General features: G+C 59.4%; 11 protein-coding genes and 1 non-coding gene across 12 annotated transcripts; 8 read left to right on the top strand and 4 right to left on the bottom strand.

Annotated features, from left to right (window-relative positions):
- Positions 1–279: 279 nt before the first annotated feature.
- Positions 280–365, top strand: EHS24_007816. Its single transcript has one exon. It is a non-coding gene; the product is annotated as a tRNA-Ala (tRNA).
- Positions 366–1,652: 1,287 nt separating this feature from the next.
- On the top strand, positions 1,653–1,939 carry EHS24_007815 (uncharacterized protein; the record flags this gene model as incomplete). Its single annotated transcript, XM_028623159.1, has 2 exons — positions 1,653–1,778; positions 1,829–1,939. 2 exons carry the CDS (start codon positions 1,653–1,655, stop codon positions 1,937–1,939), a joined length of 237 nt encoding a protein of 78 aa, XP_028476092.1.
- A 2,802-nt stretch (positions 1,940–4,741) lies between these two features.
- On the top strand, positions 4,742–5,374 carry EHS24_007814 (uncharacterized protein; the record flags this gene model as incomplete). Its single annotated transcript, XM_028623158.1, has 2 exons — positions 4,742–4,884; positions 5,218–5,374. 2 exons carry the CDS (start codon positions 4,742–4,744, stop codon positions 5,372–5,374), a joined length of 300 nt encoding a protein of 99 aa, XP_028476091.1.
- Positions 5,375–5,800: 426 nt separating this feature from the next.
- On the top strand, positions 5,801–6,086 carry EHS24_007813 (uncharacterized protein; the record flags this gene model as incomplete). Its single annotated transcript, XM_028623157.1, has 2 exons — positions 5,801–5,818; positions 5,859–6,086. 2 exons carry the CDS (start codon positions 5,801–5,803, stop codon positions 6,084–6,086), a joined length of 246 nt encoding a protein of 81 aa, XP_028476090.1.
- A 234-nt stretch (positions 6,087–6,320) lies between these two features.
- EHS24_007812 (uncharacterized protein) lies at positions 6,321–6,633 on the top strand (the record flags this gene model as incomplete). The annotated part of the gene is made up of 3 exons (XM_028623156.1): positions 6,321–6,326; positions 6,382–6,451; positions 6,503–6,633. 3 exons carry the CDS (start codon positions 6,321–6,323, stop codon positions 6,631–6,633), a joined length of 207 nt encoding a protein of 68 aa, XP_028476089.1.
- A 185-nt stretch (positions 6,634–6,818) lies between these two features.
- On the top strand, positions 6,819–7,235 carry EHS24_007811 (uncharacterized protein; the record flags this gene model as incomplete). Its single annotated transcript, XM_028623155.1, has 2 exons — positions 6,819–7,176; positions 7,231–7,235. The coding sequence occupies 2 exons, from the start codon at positions 6,819–6,821 to the stop codon at positions 7,233–7,235; spliced, it is 363 nt and encodes a 120-aa protein (XP_028476088.1).
- Positions 7,236–7,438: 203 nt separating this feature from the next.
- Positions 7,439–10,852, bottom strand: EHS24_007810 (uncharacterized protein; the record flags this gene model as incomplete). The annotated part of the gene is made up of 7 exons (XM_028623154.1): positions 7,439–7,580; positions 7,638–9,256; positions 9,295–9,891; positions 9,931–10,162; positions 10,214–10,392; positions 10,439–10,669; positions 10,823–10,852. The coding sequence occupies 7 exons, from the start codon at positions 10,850–10,852 to the stop codon at positions 7,439–7,441; spliced, it is 3,030 nt and encodes a 1,009-aa protein (XP_028476087.1).
- A 667-nt stretch (positions 10,853–11,519) lies between these two features.
- On the top strand, positions 11,520–14,140 carry EHS24_007809 (uncharacterized protein; the record flags this gene model as incomplete). The annotated part of the gene is made up of 5 exons (XM_028623153.1): positions 11,520–11,797; positions 11,842–11,874; positions 11,911–12,466; positions 12,503–12,606; positions 12,643–14,140. The coding sequence occupies 5 exons, from the start codon at positions 11,520–11,522 to the stop codon at positions 14,138–14,140; spliced, it is 2,469 nt and encodes an 822-aa protein (XP_028476086.1).
- A 117-nt stretch (positions 14,141–14,257) lies between these two features.
- On the bottom strand, positions 14,258–15,682 carry EHS24_007808 (uncharacterized protein; the record flags this gene model as incomplete). Its single annotated transcript, XM_028623152.1, has 5 exons — positions 14,258–14,717; positions 15,012–15,090; positions 15,277–15,401; positions 15,503–15,573; positions 15,620–15,682. 5 exons carry the CDS (start codon positions 15,680–15,682, stop codon positions 14,258–14,260), a joined length of 798 nt encoding a protein of 265 aa, XP_028476085.1.
- A 249-nt stretch (positions 15,683–15,931) lies between these two features.
- On the top strand, positions 15,932–16,954 carry EHS24_007807 (uncharacterized protein; the record flags this gene model as incomplete). The annotated part of the gene is made up of 3 exons (XM_028623151.1): positions 15,932–16,108; positions 16,209–16,870; positions 16,915–16,954. The coding sequence occupies 3 exons, from the start codon at positions 15,932–15,934 to the stop codon at positions 16,952–16,954; spliced, it is 879 nt and encodes a 292-aa protein (XP_028476084.1).
- Positions 16,955–17,718: 764 nt separating this feature from the next.
- On the bottom strand, positions 17,719–19,073 carry EHS24_007806 (uncharacterized protein; the record flags this gene model as incomplete). Its single annotated transcript, XM_028623150.1, has 3 exons — positions 17,719–17,754; positions 17,811–18,350; positions 18,528–19,073. 3 exons carry the CDS (start codon positions 19,071–19,073, stop codon positions 17,719–17,721), a joined length of 1,122 nt encoding a protein of 373 aa, XP_028476083.1.
- A 911-nt stretch (positions 19,074–19,984) lies between these two features.
- HEM1 (mitochondrial 5-aminolevulinate synthase) lies at positions 19,985–21,965 on the bottom strand (the record flags this gene model as incomplete). Its single annotated transcript, XM_028623149.1, has 2 exons — positions 19,985–21,622; positions 21,741–21,965. 2 exons carry the CDS (start codon positions 21,963–21,965, stop codon positions 19,985–19,987), a joined length of 1,863 nt encoding a protein of 620 aa, XP_028476082.1.
- Between the last annotated feature and the right edge of the window lie 384 nt (positions 21,966–22,349).

Genomic DNA, 22,349 nt, shown 5'->3' with positions numbered 1-22,349 from the left:
CCACCATCCATCCATCCAACCAAACCCAACCAACTAACCAACCACTACACATATCACACGAACATTGTCGTTCTTGGACACTCCTCATTCGCACATTTTTTTTGGGAATTTATATACGTGACACCCACGGATGGGTACATTGTAGCCCGTATGCAGACTGCATGCCAGGATCGCGTGGTGGGGAGCAGCTACGCAGCCTGTTGTCGAAAAGCAAAAGCCAAACAAGCGAGGCAGAGGCCAGGCGCTGGCGCTCAGCATGCCGAGAACACCTACATTATGGGGCGTGTAGCTCAGTTGGTAGAGCGTGTCATTAGCATCTTCTACCCTACTTGACAAGGTCTTTGGTTCGATTCCTAACTCGTCCACATCGTTACTTTTTGGCCCTGTGCATGCTCTGCTTTGTGCTTTGGAAGCCAGTGGACATGGAAGGACGGTTGGTCGGATGCGTCGGCGGCGAGCAGTGGTGGTCGATGGCGGCGGAATAGCCGTGTGGCGCCGGCTGTCGTAGGAAGGAGTCTGGCGTTTGCGCTGGATGGCTTATGTATGTCTTCTCCCGTTGCTGGCAGGTGTGTCGTGGCCCTGTCCTCTACTTCCACGACCAACCGAGCGCACAAGAAGCACCGGCTGATACGGCTGCGTACTGCGTGCGGCTACGTAGCCCAGCCCAGCGTGTACTCCCTCGGGCGGACTTGTCTGTGGCAGACTGGACGCAGTGGCGTGATATTCGCCCGCCTCTGCTCCACCGTCTTGCCCACCACAGTTAACATCATAGAATTCAGCGTAAACGGTGGACAAGGGCCAGTCAGCAGAAGCCAAAGAGCACAGACTCCTTGGGCGGAGGGAAATGATCGTGTCGGACCCCATTGAGGTCCCTTCCGCTGAAGACGACCAGTCCTTCGCGGCCACTGTGGCTGCGAGCCTGGCGAGAGAGGCGAGATGCAGAGCGGGCATGGTGCCTGTCATGAGGAACCGTCAGTGGGGTCGGCCTGTAGAAACACTGAGTTGGCCAATGGCCAAGACAGAATCCTAGGCTTGTCAACTGCTGTCTGGGACAGGGGCTTGTACAAGGACCCGTGGAAGTGCCACCCTTGCTGCCCAAACATGACTGCTGGGACGGCAACGGTTCATGTACGCTCTCAGATCCCATGTGGAGCATCGTGCACGCATTGCTGGTGCCCCGTGCCGGGGCTCATGGCTTATCCTTTGCGCGGTTAGTGGCGTTGTGTGAGCCTTGGTCAGGACTGGTACCTGGAGCGCCTCGTCTGCGCCGATGGTCATGTCGCTGCCCATACCCCGAGGATGCAGTGGGCGATATACGAGCAAGCATTCCCGCCTGTCTCTTGTACCTTGCAGGTCAGCAGCGTCGGGCATCACAGGCCATCACCCGTCGGGCTTGGGCTTCGGACAGCGTCGAGACCGACGAACGCTTCGCGAACACCCCCGTAACGGGGCACCACTGGGTGTATTTGGGGTCTCCCATCACTTCTTGTTTCCCACCAACCCCCTTTCCATCACCAGTTGTGTTTCTTCTTCTTCTTCAGACACCGTTCCATCGCATCTTGTCTCTTGCACATTTCCTCATACACACGCCGCAACGCCCATCACACATCACTCGCCCAGCTTCTTCCAATCACTGAGATAAACCCACAAACATGTCCACCACGTTGATTCTTCCCCCTTCACTTGCCGGCGTCCTGACCACTCCCCCAACCGCCTCCCGCATTTGCGCGCCGTTCCCAAAACCTCTGCACCTCCGAGCTCCCCAACTCGTCATGGACGTGAGTAGAGTACCCGTCGTAAACCCTTGCATGTGTCCTGACCCCGCAAGATTGAGCGTCCCCAGTCCGCGCCCCCGGCGACGAGTGGCGGCGGCATTGTCCACCCAATCACTCCGCAGGACCGCGAGTTTATTGCCCAAGTCCTCCGCGATGGCCTCTAGCGAGCAGTCAAGGCAGTAACACCACACCACCACCACCACCACCACCATCACCACCGACGACCAGCTGGGCTGTTCCGTTCGCGTTTGTGCAGTACATAGTTGTATATGCGTATGTATCAATCCACATGAGCGTGCATCAGCCCACCCGCTATTGTTGGAGCTCCTCGGTCTTCTGCGAAGTGGAGGCGTCGAGGCGCCACTGGGCGTTCAGCCCCGTCCGGAGCGGGCTGCTTGGCTGCTTGCCGCCACCTTTGATGGCCTCGAGGCTCGCAACTGGGCCGTCAAGCGCCCAAGCTTAGAAGCTTTGCCGCCTCGCGTGCTCGTGCAGGAGCCCACCCAATAAAGGGGCCGCAACGAGGTCATGCGCAGTCCCCTGGGGGGGGGGGGGGGGGGGACATCCTAGTCGCGCTAGTCGGGGGACTTCTGGGGGCAAGACGAGGCGGTCAGATCGTAGGCTGACAAGTGCCACCCACACAAGAGCTGATCTTGGCACCGGTGTGGCTCGCGGTTCTTCCGCAGCGACTTGCCGCATCGTCTGACAGTCGCCACACGAAGAGGTATGGTGCCAAGACTCTACCGTGTCTCTGCACATGTTGTTGCTGACGGTCCCACTAGATGCGCTCCACCCGTTCGTCCGGCTGACCAACGTCTGTGCGCACCGGCCCAGCCCTGCCCCATAACGCCATCCTGGGACATGGCCGCTCCCCCTCCCCACACGGTTTTTTGGGTGCTTGCTTTGGGGAGCAGTGAACAAACATGTCTCTTCTTACCACTCCACTACTCACCACATCCCACACGCTGTGAAACGGACCTCGCAAAGGAACCATACGGAATACGGCCGACACTGCCACCACACCACTGCCATGAACTCGCTCCCGCCAGACCTTGGGCCTTGTCCCGGTAGCGATTTTGGTGTCAACAAGAACCGTAAGCCGCATCGTACCATTGGTGCCAGCCACTGACAAGCTACAGGCAAGTGCTTCCCAGTCATCCGCGAGGGCAACCATGTACTGTGTTGCTTCTGCCGACGAGTCATCTGGGTGGGGTGGCAGCCCCTAGCGGAGACGGCAACAGCAACAGCATGACACGACTCAACTTTACAGGCCGGAACGGAGCTCTCTTGCCTTTCCCTGGATTTACATTTTGCCGCGGAGCAACAACGTCGGGAACGTCGAACGACGCGCGTGAATGAGCCGAGACTGAGAGGGAGAGTGTATGTATAGGACGACGACTGTATACTGGGATCCATGCTATAATGTTCGTATCGACCTCGAGTGTGTTCAGCTACGGGTGGCAAACAACACCAGAAGCCTGGCCTTAGCCAAACGGGGGGGTGGAGATGACGTCCGAGGCGTTCAATTCACCGAGATCGTCCCACAAAGGACATTGCCGCCAGAAGGCTTTTACATCAACATACGTTGGTGGCGTGTGTGTTGCACAGTGCCTGTGCTAGACGACTGATGGGAAGTGGTGCGAGTTCTCGACAAGACAAGTGCTGCGCGTTCTGGCGAGTGCATGGGACTGGGAGCATAGGCGGAGGTGCGAGTTATGGGGACGGCATGTGAGTTTGTGTGGAGGCTTGTGCTGAATCTCGCCCCGAGTACCTTTCCGAAGTGGCTGCTTTTGGGTGCTAGTGGCGCACCAGTGCGTTCGGCCGTAAGACACTGGAGACTGGGAACGTGACAAGGAACTCGACACTGCGTTGGGTGCGAGTACAGGCAGTCCTTGAGTGGTCCATGCGGTGGCAAAGCCCCAACCTGCTTCCCAAATGGACATGAGCGTTCTTAAGTCGGTGCTTCTCGACATGGCGCGGTATTACTATCAGTGAAGTCCATCCTACATAAAACGTCCTCAGTCGCAACGCCCCAACATATCAATTTCCTGCCACCGGCCAAGGGCAACCCCGAGACAACAATGGCAGTTGTTCACACCCGCTACCCTTGTTTGAAGAACGACGATGCCGATGCCGGTGCCGATGAGGACGAGGAGAGTGACGACGAAGACGAGGAGGACACGCAGGTTGACCTACCCTGGTTTATTCCGTTCTAGTCAGTCGTATGCACGGCCAAACGTGTTGCCTCACGGTCCCTCAGTCGTGAGAGCGTCACAGAGACATTCGCCTACATGGTACATACATTGTGACCATGAACTGGTTTATAGGGTACCCTTTCCCTCGCGTCCTGTGGAACGGGAGCTATGAGAGCCAACTTTGCTTCCCAGGTGTGGTTGGACAAAAGGCGCCGGCCACTCTTGTGCTTCAATCACGCCTCCCACAATCGCCACTCCAACCTTTCAAACTCAGCCTCCAAACATCAATCCTGCGAAATGGCCCTCACCGACGTCCGTTACCCCAAGAACCAGAAGGACAACGAGGACACCGACATTGAAGACGATGACGACGACGACGACGATGACGAGATTGACTACGACGAGGAGGAGGAGGACTGGGATTGGTGAACTACATAATGTGGCATGATAGACAGTCGCCAATGCAACGTCGTCTTTCCGCGGAGTGTTGCCCATAAGAAGAAATGGCAACAGGTACTCTGTGGCCTGAGAGCAGATAGTAGGTTAATGGTGGGTGCCCAAGACGACCAACGAGCAGCGGCATGGACTGACGGCGACTACAGCGAGGCCAAGGAGTGGTCCATCAGTTCACTCTTCTGTCGGATTTGGACAGGAAAGGTGTCACCCATTCACTGCACTCGCCCCAAGAACGAGTCCACCTTTGCCAATTGCCTGTGAGTATAAACCGACGAGGCGAGTCAGCATTCCGATCAACCATCAAACAATCGTACGACAATGGGCATCATTACCGCTGTCAAGGAACATGTTCTCTTTTGCGAGGAGGGTCCCGACTGCCCGTATTGCCAGCCCAGTGACGACACCGACTCGGAGGATGATGCGACGGACGAGGAGCTGTCGGACGCCGAGGAAAGTTACATGTACTTGCATCTGCACAAGGCCGCAGACTGCGGAAAGAACATATTCGTCCCTTCTACAAACTCCTCACCCTCTGCATAGCGGTGGCGGTGATGGAATTGTGACAGGGTGCGACCGAATCAACTCGTCGCGGACTCAACTGTCAGCGATCAGTGGAAAAACAGCGAAAAATCCATAAAAAGCCCCGAGATGATCCGATTGTCTCGCCCTCCCATACGTTATATCGTCCTTGCACTCGTCCCTTCTTTCCCCATTCTTCAACAAGAATACAAAGTACAATGGTCGTAAGCTGAAAAACGATCTTCGACTCAGCTGACAGTGCAGGACCATCCCAGTCAGCACTGCGAGGAGCACACGTGCCAGTGTGCTGAGGAACTCGAGCCCGTGGAGGGACACCCGCACCCGGACCCCCCTGTGGAGGCTGGTGACGGAGACGAGGAGACGCCTGTTCTGGTGCCCGTCGGCGAAGATGAGACGGGAAGCGAGCCCTAGGTGCGAAGAATGGGAGTGTAGGAATGTGAGAAAATGTGACAAATATGAACAGTCGTTCCTCGGTGCGACGTGGAATCCCATCAGAGCGAGAGCCATTGATGATGCGAAGTGGAACAATGTCGCGCGGCCAGCGGCCATCAAAATGCGGTGATGGAGATAGAGTGCAACAAAGGGCCATAATCGCGATCCAGCTGTGCAGCCATATGAGCACCCCCAGGAGCTGACATGCACCGTTGTTTCGTTTCTGCTTGAATGATGAGATCCGAGAACAGAAGACTACGGATATTCAGATCCTTTTTCCACAGATCATACGAGACAGGAATGGCATCTGCGTGATGGGATTTGGTGCGAGGAAAGCACCACAAGCAGTGCTATAACACGGACTGAAAGGAAACCCCACCGTATCTCTCACACGCAACCACCCCCATGGCGCCGACTATCCTTGTGAGCCGCGGTCATCTGACTCGCCACTGACGGGTCACAGAAGATCCACATTCCGCTCCCCCATCCCGAGAGGAGCAAGAACACGACATCCTATCCAGCTCCCAAAGATAGTGGCGCCGACGACGACACTGACGATGGCAGTGACGAAGAGACGGAGGAGGAGCAGGAGGAAGACGACGATGACGATGGGTATCTGACTGATGATGGCACACATGTCTATTCGTCCGACAGTGACACCAGTGATGGCGAACTTCTGGACGACTATTAAGCCACACTCTGATATCCCATCGTGGGGTGTGTCCTATCGCAACATGTATTGAGAACTGCGCCTTCTGCGCCTTCTGCCCGTGTATGGCCTTCACCTTGGTGCGAGCGCCTACGTATTCCCTTGAGAGCATGCGAGCGCAGACTGACTCGGCGGTACGACTCCATGCGTGCATAAGAATCCACGCAGCTGTGCGTTGTTCTTCCCCCCCCCTAGCCATCAATCAAACTGTCAGCCATGTCCGTAAGTCCGAGCAAGAATGGACTTTTTGACAGGGGCAGCTGACATACGTGTCCAGTTTTCCAACTACAACCCACCATACCTCTGTGAGGAGGACCAGGAGCCCAAGCCGGACGGCAGCGGCGACGGTGATGACTGGGAGGACTCTGACGACGAGTGAAACTGACTCTGGGTTCGAGTCGCCGAGGGCGATCAAGGGGATGATGAGGACAACGACGACGACGAGGGAGACGACGCCTGGGTCTACGAGGACGACAGTAGTGTCAGCAGCGGCTCGTCGTTGCCGCCTGATGACTATGGGGATCAGTGATAGTGTTGTAGACCCGATGAAAACGTCAATGGTTCAATCAATCAGCCATCACGGATGTGCTCCAGTGTGGCGGCGAAACTGATGCAGCTGGTTTCAGTATCTGTGGTCGACTCCATACCATAATCAGTTGCCATGAGAGCGTCCGGCCTCCTGCGTTATTAACGCCCTCCTCACACACCCATACCATGGTTCGCCCACCTCGCACCCACACCTCGCTCCCGACGACTGGCATGTCTGTGGCAGATTCCGACTCAGACCCTGCGGGCCTCGAAGACGCCCAGAACCAGCACCTGCCAGGCGATTCTAGCGATGACCGAGACGTCAAGGGCACTGCCAAAAGTCTACCTCACGAATGGGAAGATGAGGGCGAGGACCCATTTGAATATGACGACTATAAGTATGCCGATGTCGAGCCGTTTGAGTATGACAACTCGGATGACGAGGACGAGGAAGAGGACGATACCGTCTCGCGAATTAGCGCCACACCCGAGCCTACACTGAGACCCAATGCCAACCGCACCGTCACCACTACGTGCCAAACAAGTGGGTGCGCCCAAGGAGAGAAGATCGACGAGACAATGCAGGGAGGGAACAAAGGATGATCACTTTGGGTGTTGACGACGAACGCGAAGTGTGGCGCCTCTTGAGCTGCAGGGCGCGCGTACTCCGCCGACGTGCTCATCCCCTCATCCCAGCGACTGTAGGCCGTATGTATGCATGCATTCGTCTCGGGGTTGGGTATATGGCGTACAAGGGAAAAGAGAAGGGTCGTAGACAACAAACATTCCGGCCATGGTTCCACACACTACTGGCTCAAAGCCGTGTCAGCGTTGATGGGCTTGGCGAGAAGCTTGAGCATTTCAGCAGAGACCGCGTCGTTTGTGCTGCGGATGGTGAGGCGGCACAGCTTGGCGTCCTTGTTGGGCTCGACGCGGCCGAGGATACCACTGTAAGGGAGAAGTGTCAGCTTTGGGTATACGTTGATATGAAGCTGGTTGACTTACACCTTGCCAGTGTTGGTCATGTGCAGCACACCAGCCACGACGTGGTTGGTCGGGTTAGGGTCGACGTTGCCGAGAACCGACAGACGGTGACCTGCGAGGACCTTGGAATTGTGCTCGAGGTTGACGTCACCCGTAGCTGTGAGCTTGATGGGGAAGATCTGCTGGGCCTCGCGGGGCGGGCCACCAATAATCTTCCAGCGCTCAAAGAAGGCTCCCTGGTCAAGCTGTACGCCCTCGATGAAGCGCGAGAGGAAGATGGGCAGTCGAAGCACCAAGGTGGTGAATGCACCAGCGAGATACGTGAAACGCAGCACGGGAGGTTCGGTGAAGGGAGACTTGCACTCGACCTGGATCATCTCCTGGACCTGTTGCAAGCCGGCAATTCCCGTCACTGGCTCGTCGTGGAACTTGACGTCGAGCGCCTCGGGATCCGAGTTTTCAATCTTCATCGAGATGGAGGAGAATGGCGTTGCGATCTTGTTTCCGATAAAGAGGGCAATGCGGCCGCGCGAGCCGTGGTACTCGGCATTGATACCGATTTGGACCTGCTTGTCCTCGTATAGCACACCCTCGTTGGCGTAGCTCAGACGCTCAATCCACTTTTCAATGTTGGGAGCAACAGTGAGCGGTGCCAGGAGCGAAGGGTTGACACCACCGAGGTTGGCGTTATGCTGGAAGTCGTCAGGACGGGCGACGATGGGCGAGGTGATGCTATCTGGCTCGGCGGACAGCGTAGAGTCGGGAAGCAGACGCTCGCCACCAGTAGGGGCCGAAGGAGTGGACAGGTCGAGGCCGGCAAGCGAACTCATAATATCGTCGGACATTGCTGACGAGGACGTTCCCATCATAGGCTCCTCCTCGATCAGGCTACCAGAGCGGGCTGCATCCTGGACAGGCGAGGGGGCAGAGAGCATCGACAGCTGCTTGGGTGGCGGCGCTGGCGAACCACTCGAGCCGCCGCCCGAGTTGGCAGAGTCCACAGTCGACTTGCGGAAGCTCTTGAACCTCTCAGCCACGCGGTCCTTGTTATCCGACGACTGGCCGATAACCCAGGTCCTCTTGTCCTGTGCCTTGTCACCACGGCTGTGCAGACGGCTGACGAGGGCCGACTCGCGCTCGGAGAACACGGGCATCTCGTCACACACAGCCTGCAGTAGCTCCTCGTTGTCGTCACGGGAGGCGAGTGCGAGGTACTCGCATGCTCGTTGCTGGAGCTCGGCGTCAAGCACGTGCGTGTATCGGCGGAAGATGTTGATGAGATGCTCCTTGATCTCCGGGAAAAGGTTGACCCACTTGATGTAAGTGGTCAACAGCAGGGCACGAGTGGGAGCGGTACAGATGTTGATCTTGGAGTGCAAGGCGTGGAACTGCTCGATGGGGCTGCAACCAGACTCGTTGGCGATGAGGTGACCAAACTCGCCGAGAATGTATCCTCCAACCTTGACCATGTTCTCGTGGCACTGTGGCTTCTGAAGGTGGCGGTAGACGGCAGAAGAGGCGTACGACTGAAGGTCCTCGTTGTTGGTAACGAGCTGGACAACACGGTACCACACTTCAGCTCCCACGTGGTCGCCAGCAGTCGAAATAAGTGTCAGAATAGTGTCAATGTACCACTCGTACTGGGGGGTCAGCTTTCGTCAATCGGCTGGAAGCTTACGTCTGTAGCAAAGCGCTCTGTCAGGATGGCAATCTTGAGGACCATCTCCTCGCGCAGGTTATAGTCTGCTACCTGGAGATACCGCAGGAGCTCGCCGACAATGACCTTGGAGTTGGTCGTGTCACACATCGAGTACAGGAGGTCGAGGGCGCGACGGCGGACAGAAATGTCACGGTCCTTGAGGCTGAGAATAATGGTATCCTGATGCCTCTTGACGGGCTCAAGCGAGGTGGAGCATGCTGCCAAGTGTGCCATGACGTCGAGGCCGAGGTAACGGACGTTGGTCTCGCGAGCAAGAATGAAGCGGCCGAGGAGGACGGAGGCGTTGGACACAACCTTGGACTCGGGATCAAGGTGGATTGCGAGGTTGATTGCCTCGAACAGAACCGAGTTTTGGGCATTGTTGTGCTGCACGTTCTTGGGCGTCTCCTGCGACATGTCGATGATCGCCTGCAGTACGCCGTTGACCATCTCGACGACCTCGGGATTATCTGGTGGCGGATAGTACTGGAGCAGTCGCAGGAGCTTGATCTGCAACCAAGGGTTGGGAACCTTGTAGTAGACATAGGTCGCTGGCGTCTCAGAGTCGAATACGATCTGGCTTGGTCAGGAACCATGCAAGAAGGGCACACCCACCTTGTCTAGACGGTCGACGGCCTTTTGGTAGCAGCCTGCAAACAGCTCGAGGTGATCCTGCGCCATGGCGGTAATCAAGGTGGTGACAGTCATGGCCACACCCTGATCAAGTTCTGCGATCATGGGAACAATGCGCTCAGCCCACTCCTCAATTGGCAGGACGGACGGGTGCTTGCGGTACAGGCGGAGAAGGGTGAGAGCGGCCTTCTTCTTGACAAAGGTGGTCGACGTGCTGAAGAGTTAGCGTCGTCCCAACAGGGCAACTCACGGGCTGATCAAGGACCTCAACACGCTATCGGCGAGCGCCTCAGCCATTTCCATGCCACCGAGGTTGGCAATGGCGTGAAGGGCAAGGCAGTTGAAGATCTCGTTGTTGTCCTCGAGGTCCTTGCGGATCGAGTTGATGACCAGGCGCACAATGTCCGAGTTTTCGTGCATGAGCAGCGTCACGGCAAGGTATCCCTGTGAGCTGTGAGCAGGATCCACTTCTACCGTCGCAGCTACGTACGATCTGCTTCTCGCTGTACTTGTTGCTGCTAATGAGGTTGACGGCCTCCATGTGTCCGACGTCCACCTTGTAACCGAGAATGTAGGTGAAGACGACCTTTGACAGGTACTTCTTCTTCTGGTATCCATCGAGGTTTCCATCCTTAAACTTCTGTCGGATGTGGGCCATTTCACGGTTGACGCGCTTCTCCTCGAGCTCGCGAACGCGACATGCTCGCAAGTCCGAGATGTACTGCGGTGTGGTGTTAGCCACGTCATAGGTGACCACGGTAGTAGATGAGGACAATCGGCTGCGCGAGGACAAGGGGAACAGATCTAGATGACCAATTCATGGAGATGAAGGTGCCTATGGTCGCCACTGCTGACTGGCAAGGCCAATGCTCACCTGCGTCAACCCTCGCATAGAGGTGGCCATCGTTCCGATGTGTTGTTTCGGGGCAAGGCGCGGGGTGGTGAGGGCGATGCGGCTTGTGCAAGAGTGGGAGTCTGGCCGACGGTCTGCGTGTTGTGCCGTGCTTTTGCCTCTTGTGTAGATGGGGCCAATGTATTAGGAGAGTAGACCGGGTGTGTTTGAAGCAAACGTACGAGGACGATGCGGGACGGTCGTTGTCGACGATGACCTCGTCGCTGCTGCCCCCCAGGCCGGCCAGGCCCCCCACCCAGGGAGACCCCGTGCGCGCGCGCCGGCTCACCCGCCGCGTCGCTCCTGTGCCATGCGATGGCCACACGGAACCAAATCTCGGAGATCGCCCACCCACCCCGTGGGTCCGGATCCGAGATAATCTGTACACGTCATTTTGGTCGGTTCCAACCGAGCGTCATATTGGAGACGACTTGTTCGACTCTTGAAGGCCAAAGGGCGAACAGCGTCCAGTCGGTCAGCAAGTCGACAGCCCCACTCTCTCATCTTCATTCCACCTCCTCTGCCACCTCAACTCCTTCTACCTCTTCCTCCCGACATCGGAATAACGGACATTGACCGCTCTTCCGTGTCCTGTTACAGCACTTTTAAACCCGACTTTACAAAGCCTCCTGCCACCTCCAATCCAAGTGTTTAATCACCTACCGTTGCCTTCCTCACAATGTCACGTCGTAGAGCCTTTGACACCTCCCTCTCGGGCGGCAAGGGCAAGGCCCCCGCTGGAAACGCGTCCAAGGGCAAAGCCCCCGCTACCGTCACTCCTCCAGACGCCGAGACTGCTATCATGCACGTCCCCACCCACCCAACAGTCGCCGAGAGCACCAAAAAGGCTGTCGCGACCGTGACGCCTCCAGAGCTTGATGACGCAAACTTGTGCTTTATCTGTGCCGAGCCCGTCACCTTTTGGTCCGTGGGCCAGTGTGGCCACACCGTGTGCCAGTGAGTTGACCAACTGTGAGCGAACTCTCTGCTGACATGAACAGCGTCTGCGCCATCCGTCTGCGCGTCTTCTACAAGTGAGCCAAATAGCATGGCGTGCAGCTAACAAGCAGGATGCTCGAGTGCGCGTACTGCAAGACGCTCTGCCCTTCTCTGATGTTCTCGCGGTCGGTCAACACTCCCTTCCCCGAAGGCCCGTTCCGTCACCCAAGCAACGCGGGCGCGATCGAGCGTGCACAAGCCGATGCGGACAAGCCCGAAAACAAGGGCAAGAAGTGGTACCAAGGTCTCGTGTTACCTGGCACTCTTGACTTGAAGTCGTTTGACTACGCGGACGAGAAGCTGGGCGTGGCATTCGAGGACGAACAGGTGATGGAAGAGTCCCTCTTGCTCCTCCGCTTCAACTGCCCGTACCCGGACTGCGCGCACATGGCAAATGGGTGGCAGCAGCTGGAAAAGCACACACTCGCCGAACACGGTCTGGTGTTCTGCAAGATTTGTACTCGCCAGCTGTCTCGTTTCTCGCACGAGCAGGTCCTGTACCCACCGCACTTGTTGGCTTTGCACGACCCTTCTCGTCTGCAGAGGGGCCAGAAGCCACCCCGTCCCCGCAGCGACAAGGAGCATGAGATGATCAAGGGCTGGGACGCACCTCACCCTGTTTGCGAGGTACGTTGGTCCAAGGAGAATCATCTAACCTTGCAGTTCTGTCACGAAGCGTTCTTCGGCCCCGACGAGCTCTTCAAGCACATGCGCGAGAGGCACGAGGAGTGCTTTGTCTGCAAGCAGCTGGGTCACAAGGATGTCTAGTGAGTTGTATCTGGACGGCCGCAACTGACAGCTAGCTTCCAAAACTACGCAAAGCTTGAAAAGCACTTCAACCACGACCACTTCCCGTGCAACCAGCCCGTCTGCATTGAGAAGAAGTTCCAGGTCTTTGGCAGCGAGCTCGACCTTCGTGCCCACATGGTCGAGGAGCACGGTGAGGCCATGTCTCAGCGCGACCGCGCCAATGCCCGTACCCTTCACCTTGACTTCCGCCCCGAGTCTGGTCCCTCGCGTGCTGGTGGCCGCGGCTTCTCCCTGCCGTCTGGCCCTCCCGCCAGTGGACGTATTGAGGCTCCCCAGGCCCAGCAGCTTGCTGCTCCGCCCATGAACGCTGCGCAGGCCGCACAGCAGCGCCGCCAGGTGCAGACCGACCAGCGTGAGGAGAGCACTCGCCGCAGGAACTTTGACACTGGTCTGAGCGGATCCAACAGTGGCCGTGCATCGCCGGCTCCGGCTTCCGGCCGCCAGTCCCCCGAGGAGAGTGGCAGCGGTAGCGGGTTCAACACTCCCCGCGAGGATGTGGACAATGCCACCGCTCTCCGCCACGCCGCCTTGCTCAGTCGCATGTCCATGTTGGTCAACGACTCGTCGACCAAGCTTGCGTCGTTCCGCTCGTCTGTTCGCCAGTTTAAGAACAACGAGTCGTCGGCCAAGGACATGCTGGACACCCTTTTCAATGTTCTCGACCAGGACCCCGAGGCCACCAGTGGCGTCGTGCGCGAGATTGCCAATCTCTTTGACGCTCCCAGCGACCGCGACAAGCAAAAGGCCATTCTGGAGGCTCTGAATGCGTTCCGCATCGAGATCCAGGAGCAGTTCCCAGCCCTTGGCGGTGCCCCAACCGGTCTCGGGTCCAACTGGGCTGGTGTCTCGTCTGGCCGTATCCTCTCGGCCAAGCGTGCCACCCACACGGGTCGCGGCAACCTCAACTCGCGTACTGTCTGGGACCGTGTTGAGGCTGCTGCCGCGTCGCACCCTGCCAACCGCCCGACGACGGGCGTCAACGGTCGCCACGTCCCCGGCGCCGGTGGTGCTCAGCCGACCTCGTTCCCTGCTCTCGGCGCGAACGCTGCTGCCGGGTCGTCGCGCGGCGCCGTCCACTCCACCCCTTGGGCCTCTGGCGGTGGCGGCGGTTCGTCGAGCAAGGCCCCGTCGGCGCTTGTCCCGCAGATCCGCTCGGTCAACTTCCCGACCGTGTCGTCGTCCAAGCCCACCCCGGTCAACAAGGCGTCCTTCCCTTCCCTCCCCTCGAGCAGCTCGGCCAAGTCCAAGGCCGCCGAGCGTGCCGCCCTCTTCTCCAAGCCTACACCGCGCGACGAGTCGATTGCGCGTATCCGCGGCACCGCGCCGCCTGCGCCCAAGACCAACAACTGGGGTGTGGCGAGCGCCTCCAACGGTATGGCGTCGATGAGCGTCGATGACAGTGACGCCCCCGTCGAGGAGCCCAAGCCTGCCAGCAAGAAGAAGGGCAAGCAGAAGCAGCTCCTCTTCACTGTCAGCGCTAGGCCGTCGTAGACTCCCTTCCCTCTCTCCTGTAGCTGTAGACTGTGCACCCGCATTATGCTATACACTCTACCATCTATGCATTTTGTCCAGATGATGGGGTATTCTATCTAAGGGAGGAGAGCCATTCTAAGCGCTAGTGCTAGTGGGGTGGTTGGCCTCGGCAATGACCTGGGCAGTGGTCTCGCCGCCGACGACGACCTTTTGGACGTCCTCGAGGATCTGGGAAAAGTTGGCCACGGCGACGTGGGGGATGTTCTCCCTGACGCAGAACTTGAGCAGGTCAGACGCGCCGTCCTCGGCCACCTTGGTGAAGAGGACGTCGGCGTGGCGGGCGGCCGACAGGTCGCTGACGCCGTCGCCGGCAAAGAACAAGGTGGGCTTGTTCTCGAGCGAGCGGTACGGAATGATCGACTGCGACTTGTCGTGGCCGAAACCAGACTCGGGGTGGCGCCACACAATCTCCCATGTCTTGCCCGTGCCCTCGGCGTCGGTGTACTTGACGTCGTTGGCGATGATCTCAATCTTGGCAGCCTCGGCCTCGCCCACGAGCTTCTCGAGGACAGCGCGGATAATGGGCGCCATGCCGCTGAGGAGGGGGTTAGCGGAGCACCACCGGAGAGAGTGTGGGGTCGGGGTGGTGGGGGCAGCCCGCTGCACGTGCGTGCGTGCGTGGGCGAGCACGTCCGAGCTGACCAGCTGCGGAGAAGACATGCTCTAGCTGGTGGCCATGAAACATGTCGCCCACGCCCACGGCAGCGCCGGCGGACCGGGCCGAACACGGACGTCTCCGTGATCCGTGATCCGTGATACGGCCCTAGTTTAAAACTCGAAATTCGGCGTGCCACCCATGTGGTTCTTGCTGCCCGTCTGGTCCACTCACCTCGAGACGATGATCACGGGGATACCATTCTCCTTGCACCACGAGTAGAAGGTCTCAAAGCCCGGGTCGAGGCCAATGTCTGCGAGTTGCATGTTAGGAACTGGCTGGACCCTTTTGGTGGGTGGGTGGGTGGTAGTAACCCCGCCCCGGAGGGAAGGAGTCGTGCACGGCTGTCTCCGCGGCAGTAGTAGTGTCGCAGACACCCGCCGCAGTACCCAGTCCGGCGAGCTCTTCGTCGTGGAAAGGGGTAGAAGGCAGAACTCACTCTGGCGCAGGAGCTCCTTGCAGCTCTCAAAGTCGTGGCCGTTGTCGCTGACGGAGAGGAGCATCTCGCGGAACGAGTCACGGAAGTGCAGGTCGCCCTTGAGCACCTTCTGGTTGTGCGCCTTGCTGCAAGGAAAGTGTGAGCACATCGCACACCGGGCGCCTCATCCTGATGAATAAAGCAGCAGTGGATCCTCGGGATCGCTCCGCTGCCGTCCTGGACTCACCGCTGAGCAGCACCGAAGCCATACGTGTCGGTCAGGAAGTCGTTCGAGTCCTTGTCGGTGATGGTTCCATCCTGCCCGTTAGCTTGTTGGCAACGTACTGTACAGCTACAAACTCACCCAGTCGGACAGGAAGACATACTTGGCGTCCTTGTGGAGCTCGGGCTGGGGGAGGCCGGACATTGTTTGCGTGTTTGGAGAATGGTATGGACACAAGAAGAAAAGGGATGGCGCCAGAGTCGAAAACAAGGTCCCAACTCGACCATCCCGGGCGGTGGTTCCAGATTGGAATTCAGGGTCCACGCACGTGGCATCTTGCCGCATCTTGCCCGGCGCGCCGCTCTGAACGCGCGCGCCAGACGCGACGACGCGAATGGGTCATTTCGACGACAACAACATCCATCACAATACAATCACCACCACCGCCCAGCCATGCGCATACACCTTCCTCTCCACCCGGCCCATTTTGGCAAGGACGCAGCTGCGGGCGGGTCGGGCCCGTTTGCTCGTATCGGCGGCGAACTGGTCGTTATCGAGCTGCAAGGCGAGCTCACGTGGGAGGGCGACAATGCCAACGGCGTGGTTGGCGTGCTGGGTCTCGACCGTCCTGTGAGTGGAGTACAGTGCAGTTTGCGGGACACCACCACGTCTTTCTCAAACTGCCTCAGCTTCCTCGTTGTCCTTATCGAAAGCTGACTTGCTCGCCCAGGACAAGCCCACACTCCACATTGGCGAACACCACCTCCTCCACGGCAAAATGTCCACCTTGCCCAAACCGTATGCGGTGATTCGCAAGGCCCAAGCGCCGTCGACGTCGACGACGCTCGACATCGGCCTCAACCCGCACGCACTGGAGGGCGACGCCGAGGACGAAGAGTCGGACGAGGAACGCGAGCGCGAGGAGGCCGCGCGCGCGACGCCCAACAAGCACAAAAAGGCCAAGACGGACAAGAACGACGACAAGAACAAGAACAAAAACGACGACGAGGAAGAAGAAGAGGACGACGGACCGCTGTTCCCGCCCTCGGAGATGCTCATGATGACCCCGCAGACCAAGAATGCGGGCCTGCCACCGTCCAGCTCTCCGTTTAGCGAGTTTGCGACTCCGGCAAGGGACTATAGCTCGGACCTGAGCTCGCCCGTGACGGGCATGGACGCGTGGGGGTTTCCACGCAAGCGCGGCGCGGACAATGACGAGAATGAGGAGGACAACGACGACGACGATAGGGGGCCGGAGACACAAGCGAGGGACCGGGAGAGGGAGAGGCGGAGGGCGGAGAGGAGGCAGAAGCGAAAGGCCGAGCAGCCAGAGCGCGCACGCCACTACGAGGTGGTCGGCGTGGTGCGTAAAAAGGTTGTGTTTGCGTTACGGTGAGTTGCTTCCCGAGGAACATGGGACACAACTGACGATCCAGACCCGAGCCGCTCGTTCAGGCTACCAAGCTGCCCGAGTAAAACGACATGAGCGTGAGAGAGGAACGACAGGCGCTTTTCTTCCATTGTACACTACCAACATTGCCAACCATGTATTGGGTTCCTTTATGCGCTTCATCGCTAGCTGGTCGCGCCAGGAGAGGACGCGCCTCACTGTGTGCGTGCGATGGCAGCAACTGAAAGAGTGTCTGTGTCCAATCCGCGATCACCTCCAGACAGACCAACTGCGAGAGCACGTACAGCACTGCCATTGTGCCACTGGGCTGAATCCGCTGCCCACCACCGTTGGATCCCTTGGGAACAGGCAAAAGCCAGTCCCCTTCCAGACAGAGAGATACGGTATCAACAGACATCCAAAGAAGGAATGACCGCGGCTACACGCCGTCTATGAGGCGGGGTTGAGGGGGAGAGGTAACTGCTGTGCCACTTACATCCCAACCACACACTTGGGGCATCGCTACGCAACAGCATCCCCCAGGCCCAAGCCACAACAACGCGCGGCTCTCTCTGTGGGTCTGTGGTCAAGATTACTGCGTGCATACTTTTGATGGAATCACACCTAACATAGATCCGGTCCGCACGACACACCCCACATCCTTCCTTTTGCCTCCCTCCACTGCTCTCCGGCAGCCACACACGCCATAAACGTTCCCCCTTTTCCCCTATAGCGTCCGCCCAGCCTCCATACCGAGATGTAGTTTGATGTAGTTGCTGCTGTGCAGCTCTCCCGCCGTCCGATGGGGGAGCTGGCCGACGCTTTCCAGGCGCGTATGGTCGTACACGCCTTACGCCTTCATCTGCTTCTTCTGCATCTTGCGCATCTGGGACCGGGTCAGCATTTTGGGACAGAGACAGACCACAGCCGTGTTACACCCACCTCGCGCTTGCGGTTGAGCTCCTCCTGGCGCTTGAGCTCCTTCTCGCTGAGCTGGGAGCGCTCGAGGCGCTTCCTCTCGGCACGCTTGTCCTCGGGGCTCTTCTCGGCCAGGCCGTCCTCCTGCAGCTCCTTCTGGTACTGCTTCTCGAGGGAGACGTCGACCTCGGCGCGGGTGCGCGCGAGCTTGCGGCCGACCTCGGCCTTGACAAAGCCGGGGCGCGAGATGAGGTCCGAGACGTTGAGGGCGACCTGGAGCCAGGCGGTGACAGCCTCGTTGTCCGAAGTGGAAGCGGGCTTGTTGAAGGTGACCTCGACCTTGCGGGCCTTGTGCTCGGCCTTGAGGGGACCCTTGGTGGGGCGCATGGGGGGCTGGTCGGTGACGATGAAGGTCTTGAGGACCTTGGCGGCGGCGGGGTTGGCGAGGAGGTCGGTGATGCCGACGTTGGGGGTCTTCAGGAGCGCGTCGGTGATCTCAGAGTGCTCCGAGAAGAGCGAGTGGGTGATGGGGACAACGGCCGACTCGTGGAGGCGGGGGAACGACTGCGGTGGGTGTTAGCGACAGTACGGCGAGGAGCCGGAGCGGCGCGGGGCTGGAGACGGCGGGGTACCCTTTTTCCGGCCAACAGCTGACAGCTGCACAGGCAAACCCAGACCAGCTTCCAGACAAGCACCCCATCCACATCCCTCAGTCCAAATCCCACTCCAAATGCCACTCACAAGGTCAAAACGGGTACGGGTCTTGGTGAGCGAGCCCTTGTCAATAATGGCCCAGACACCGGCAGCCTCGCCCTGGAGACCGCTGGCACCACGGCCGAGGGTCAGGTCGACCTCGAGGGCCTCGCTGTTGTCCGAGGTGGGCTCGATGATGGACCAGACAGTCTGCCAGATGAGCGAGATGATGTCGTGGAGGGGCTGGAGCTTGAGGGTGGCCTGGAGGCAGAGGACGTTGCGGCGACCGGTAGCATAGAGCAAGTGGAGGGCCGACGACGAGCTGAGGAGCGGGCGGACCGATGTAAAGTTGTCCGTGACGAGCGGGGTGAATGCGTCGACGGTCTTGCGAGCGCGGCCCATGTTGATGGCCTTGCCCACAAGGTGGATGGCGACGTACAGGCCGAGAATGGCCAGCATGATGCCCTCAAACTTGAAGGTGGCCGGGCGGAAGACGAACATCTTCCAGCGCAGCTCAAAGCCGTCATACTCGCGAGCAGCGTTGGTGGGGCCCTGGGGCGCGAGGCCGCCGAGGAGCTGGAAGATACCGGACATGGTGGGCGAAGAGGAGGAGAGGGACGCTTGCAAAAGTCGGAAAGCCGGGCGGGACTGAAGAAGACGGAGGCGGTAAAGACAGAGAGAGCTCTACCGAGACCGAGACCGAGAAGAGGTGCCGAGAAGGGGAACCGAAAGGGGGGGGACGGGAGGGAGAAGAGTGTGTGGGAGGATGGGAAGAAGGAGGGGAGTGAGAGAGATGGTGTGGAGATGTGGATGGGACGAGTGGGCGGTGTGGGTGGGAGGACCGGATGTGTCGGCGCTGGCTGGCTCGCTGGCTGGCTGCCCAAGTTGCCCCGCCCTGAGCCGTCATCCCACAGCTGGACCCCCCACACTGCCCGCATCCGACGCCGCCGAGACCGGCCCGCGTTCCAGTGCGTTCGATTCCATGGCTGGCTGGCGGCACTCTCGACGTGGCGTGGCGTGCTTGTCCTGCTTGTCCTGCTTTGTCCTGCTTTGTCCTGCATCCAGGTGTGCAGGTGTGTCCATGCACATTGGCGTCGAGGCTCGCGTGGGGTGTGCACCTTGGCAGTGCGGCAGTACGGTGGTTGCAGGGCTCCGGAATCGTATTGTACCTGGCGAATGGCGAATAAGAGAACACCCCCCCCCCCCCCCCCGCTCGCAAGATCGCAAGCACCGCGCGGGCATCGAACTGGCAGTAAGCAGAGTGGTGAACGTAGTGGGCTTACATACCAGATCTAATCAGGACGATCCGTTCCTCATCCATGATCAGTAGGATCACTCAGTGGAATCACTGGGTATGCTCAAAACAGGACTGCAGCAGAGAATAGTAGTAAATTGGGCATCGCCTCGCCCCTGTTCTCCCCCGCATTTCATCTCGACTACGAAGATACGACAACTGGTTTCAACCGTTTGGTGAGCTGCTCCATGTTCAAACATAGGCGCACAGCCTAGTTGGAAGCAACGGTAGCCTCCTGGCTGAGACGGGGTCCGACATCGAGGAGGTGGGTGAGGCGGGCCTCGGCGACCTTGACAACGTCGCCGGGGACGAAGCTCTTGTTGCCGTTGGCGAGCTGGACGGGGGCCGAGCCGTCCTCGAGGCCGAGCTGGGCGTCGTTCCAGAGGGGCTCGGGAGCGACGGCGCCGGGGGCACCGACACCGGCGCGGCCACCGGCGGCGACCCACTCGGCCTCGCGCTTGAGGTTGAGCTGCTTGAACACCGAGTCGACCGACTCGACGAGGTGCTTGATCTGCTCGGCAGTGTGGCCGGGCGTGGGGGTGATGCGGAGACGCTCCTCGCCCACGGGGACAGTCGGGTAGTTGATCGACTGGACGTAGATGCTGTGCTTGGAGAGGAGGAGGTCCGAGGCCTCCTTGGCGAGGGCGGCGTCACCGACAAGCACGGGGATAATGTGCGAGGGGTTGGGGACGACGGGGATACCGAGGTCCTTGAGCTGCTTCTTCACCTCGCGGGTGTTGAGCTGCTGGAGACGACGGTCACCCATAAACTCGCGCTGGTAGGCGATGGCAGTCTGGGCACCGGCCACGATCGCGGGGGGCAGCGAGGTGGTGAAGATGAAGCCGGGGGCGTACGAGCGGACAACGTCCACAAAGTTGGCCGAGCCGGCAATGTAGCCACCAACGACACCATAGGCCTTGCCGAGGGTAGCGGTGATAATGTCAATGCGGTCCATAACCGAGCGGGGGACGGGGGCGCTCGAGTCACGGGTAGCGTAGTGGGCGGCAAAGTCAATGTGCTCAGCAACACCGGCACCAGTCGGGCCGTACATGCCGATGGCGTGGACCTCGTCGAGGAAGGTGAGGGCGCCGTACTTTTCGGCCAGGTCACAAATCTCCTCAATGGGGGCAACAGAGCCGCACATCGAGTAGACTGACTCGAAGGCGATGAGCTTGGGAGTGTCCTTGGGGACAGCCTGGAGCTTGGCCTCGAGGTCGGCGAGGTCGTTGTGCTTGAAAATGACCTTTTTGGCACCCGAGTGGCGCACACCCTGGATCATCGAGGCGTGGTTGAGCGCGTCGGAGAAGATGACACAGCCGGGGAGCTTGGCACCAATGGTGGCCAGGCATGCGTCGTTGGCGACGTAGCACGACGAGAAGACGAGGGCAGCCTCCTTGCGGTGGAGACTGGCAATCTCGTCCTCCAGAGCGAGGTGGAGAGCACCGTTGCCGGCAATGTTACGGGTACCACCGGCACCGGCACCGTAGCGGTTGAGTGTACGGTGCATGGCGTCGATGACAGCGGGGTTACGGCCCATGCCGAGGTAGTCGTTGGCGCACCATACATCGACCTCGTCGGTAGTCTTGGATCTGTGGGCAACGGGGAACTTGGCAGCCATGCGGTTGATGTTGTTAAAGTAGCGGTACGACTTGTCCTTGTGCTTCTTGTCGAGCTCGGAATGGTAGAACGACTCGTAGTCGAAGCCGTTGACTACACGCTGGGCAGACTGCTGGGGGGCAGCGACGGCGTCGGCATCGCGCTGGGCCTTGAGGGCGGCGTCGCGAGCGGCCTTGGCGTGAGGGCAGTTGCCAGCAGGGGTCGCGCTGGGGTCAAAAGGAATGTCCTTCTGCTGTTGGAAACACGAGTCAGCAAAGTGTTACTCGGGAGGTGAAAAAAACGGGTCCAAAAAGTGGGCTTGGAGGCTCACAGCGCTCGCTTGGCACACCAATATATTCATTCGCGCTTACCTTGTGGATGGCCTCAACCTCACGGTTGCCGGCGACGGAGGCGTAGCCGCGCGAGGCCGACTTGGCGACGAGGGTGGGACCCATCATGGGGCACTGGATGGCCTTGGCGGTGAGGGCCGAGCCGGTGGTGGCCTTGCTGGACGCGAGTGCGCGGAGGGTGGTGGGCGTGGAGTGGCCCAGGAAGGGGCAGACGCCCGAGAAGCGGAGGAGCTGGGTGACCTGCATGGTGGTGGTGTTTCCTTTGGTAGTAGTGTGTTCGAGGTGTGCGCTGTGCGCTGTTGTGGAGGAGGTGTTGGGAGCGGGAGAGAGAGGTGGGGGAGGGAGATGGGGAATGGGAAAGAAGAGCGAGCGTCGACAGCTGTTAAAGAGGGGGTGGGGTGGGGGCTCGCTGTCGTCGCATACAAAAAGCCCGGCCGGAAAGTCGAGTAGGGAAGATCGCCCGAGAGAGGGGGAAGGGGCGGGGGGCCAGAAACCCATAACGGGAGTAAAAAAAGGCAGCGGCACGCCCGTAGTGTGTTTTTCGCACCACCACCCAACCCGCACGTACCGCACACGCCCATGCCTTCCGCGGCCAATAGACGTTACCCGGATGCTCACACAGGTACAGAC

Source organism: Apiotrichum porosum, assembly GCF_003942205.1.
Source record: "Apiotrichum porosum strain DSM 27194 chromosome Unknown scaffold_6, whole genome shotgun sequence".
Classification (NCBI taxonomy): Eukaryota; Fungi; Basidiomycota; class Tremellomycetes; order Trichosporonales; family Trichosporonaceae; genus Apiotrichum; species Apiotrichum porosum.
Note: the sequence above shows the minus strand (reverse complement) of the source record. Positions and strands in the feature narration are given on the sequence as shown.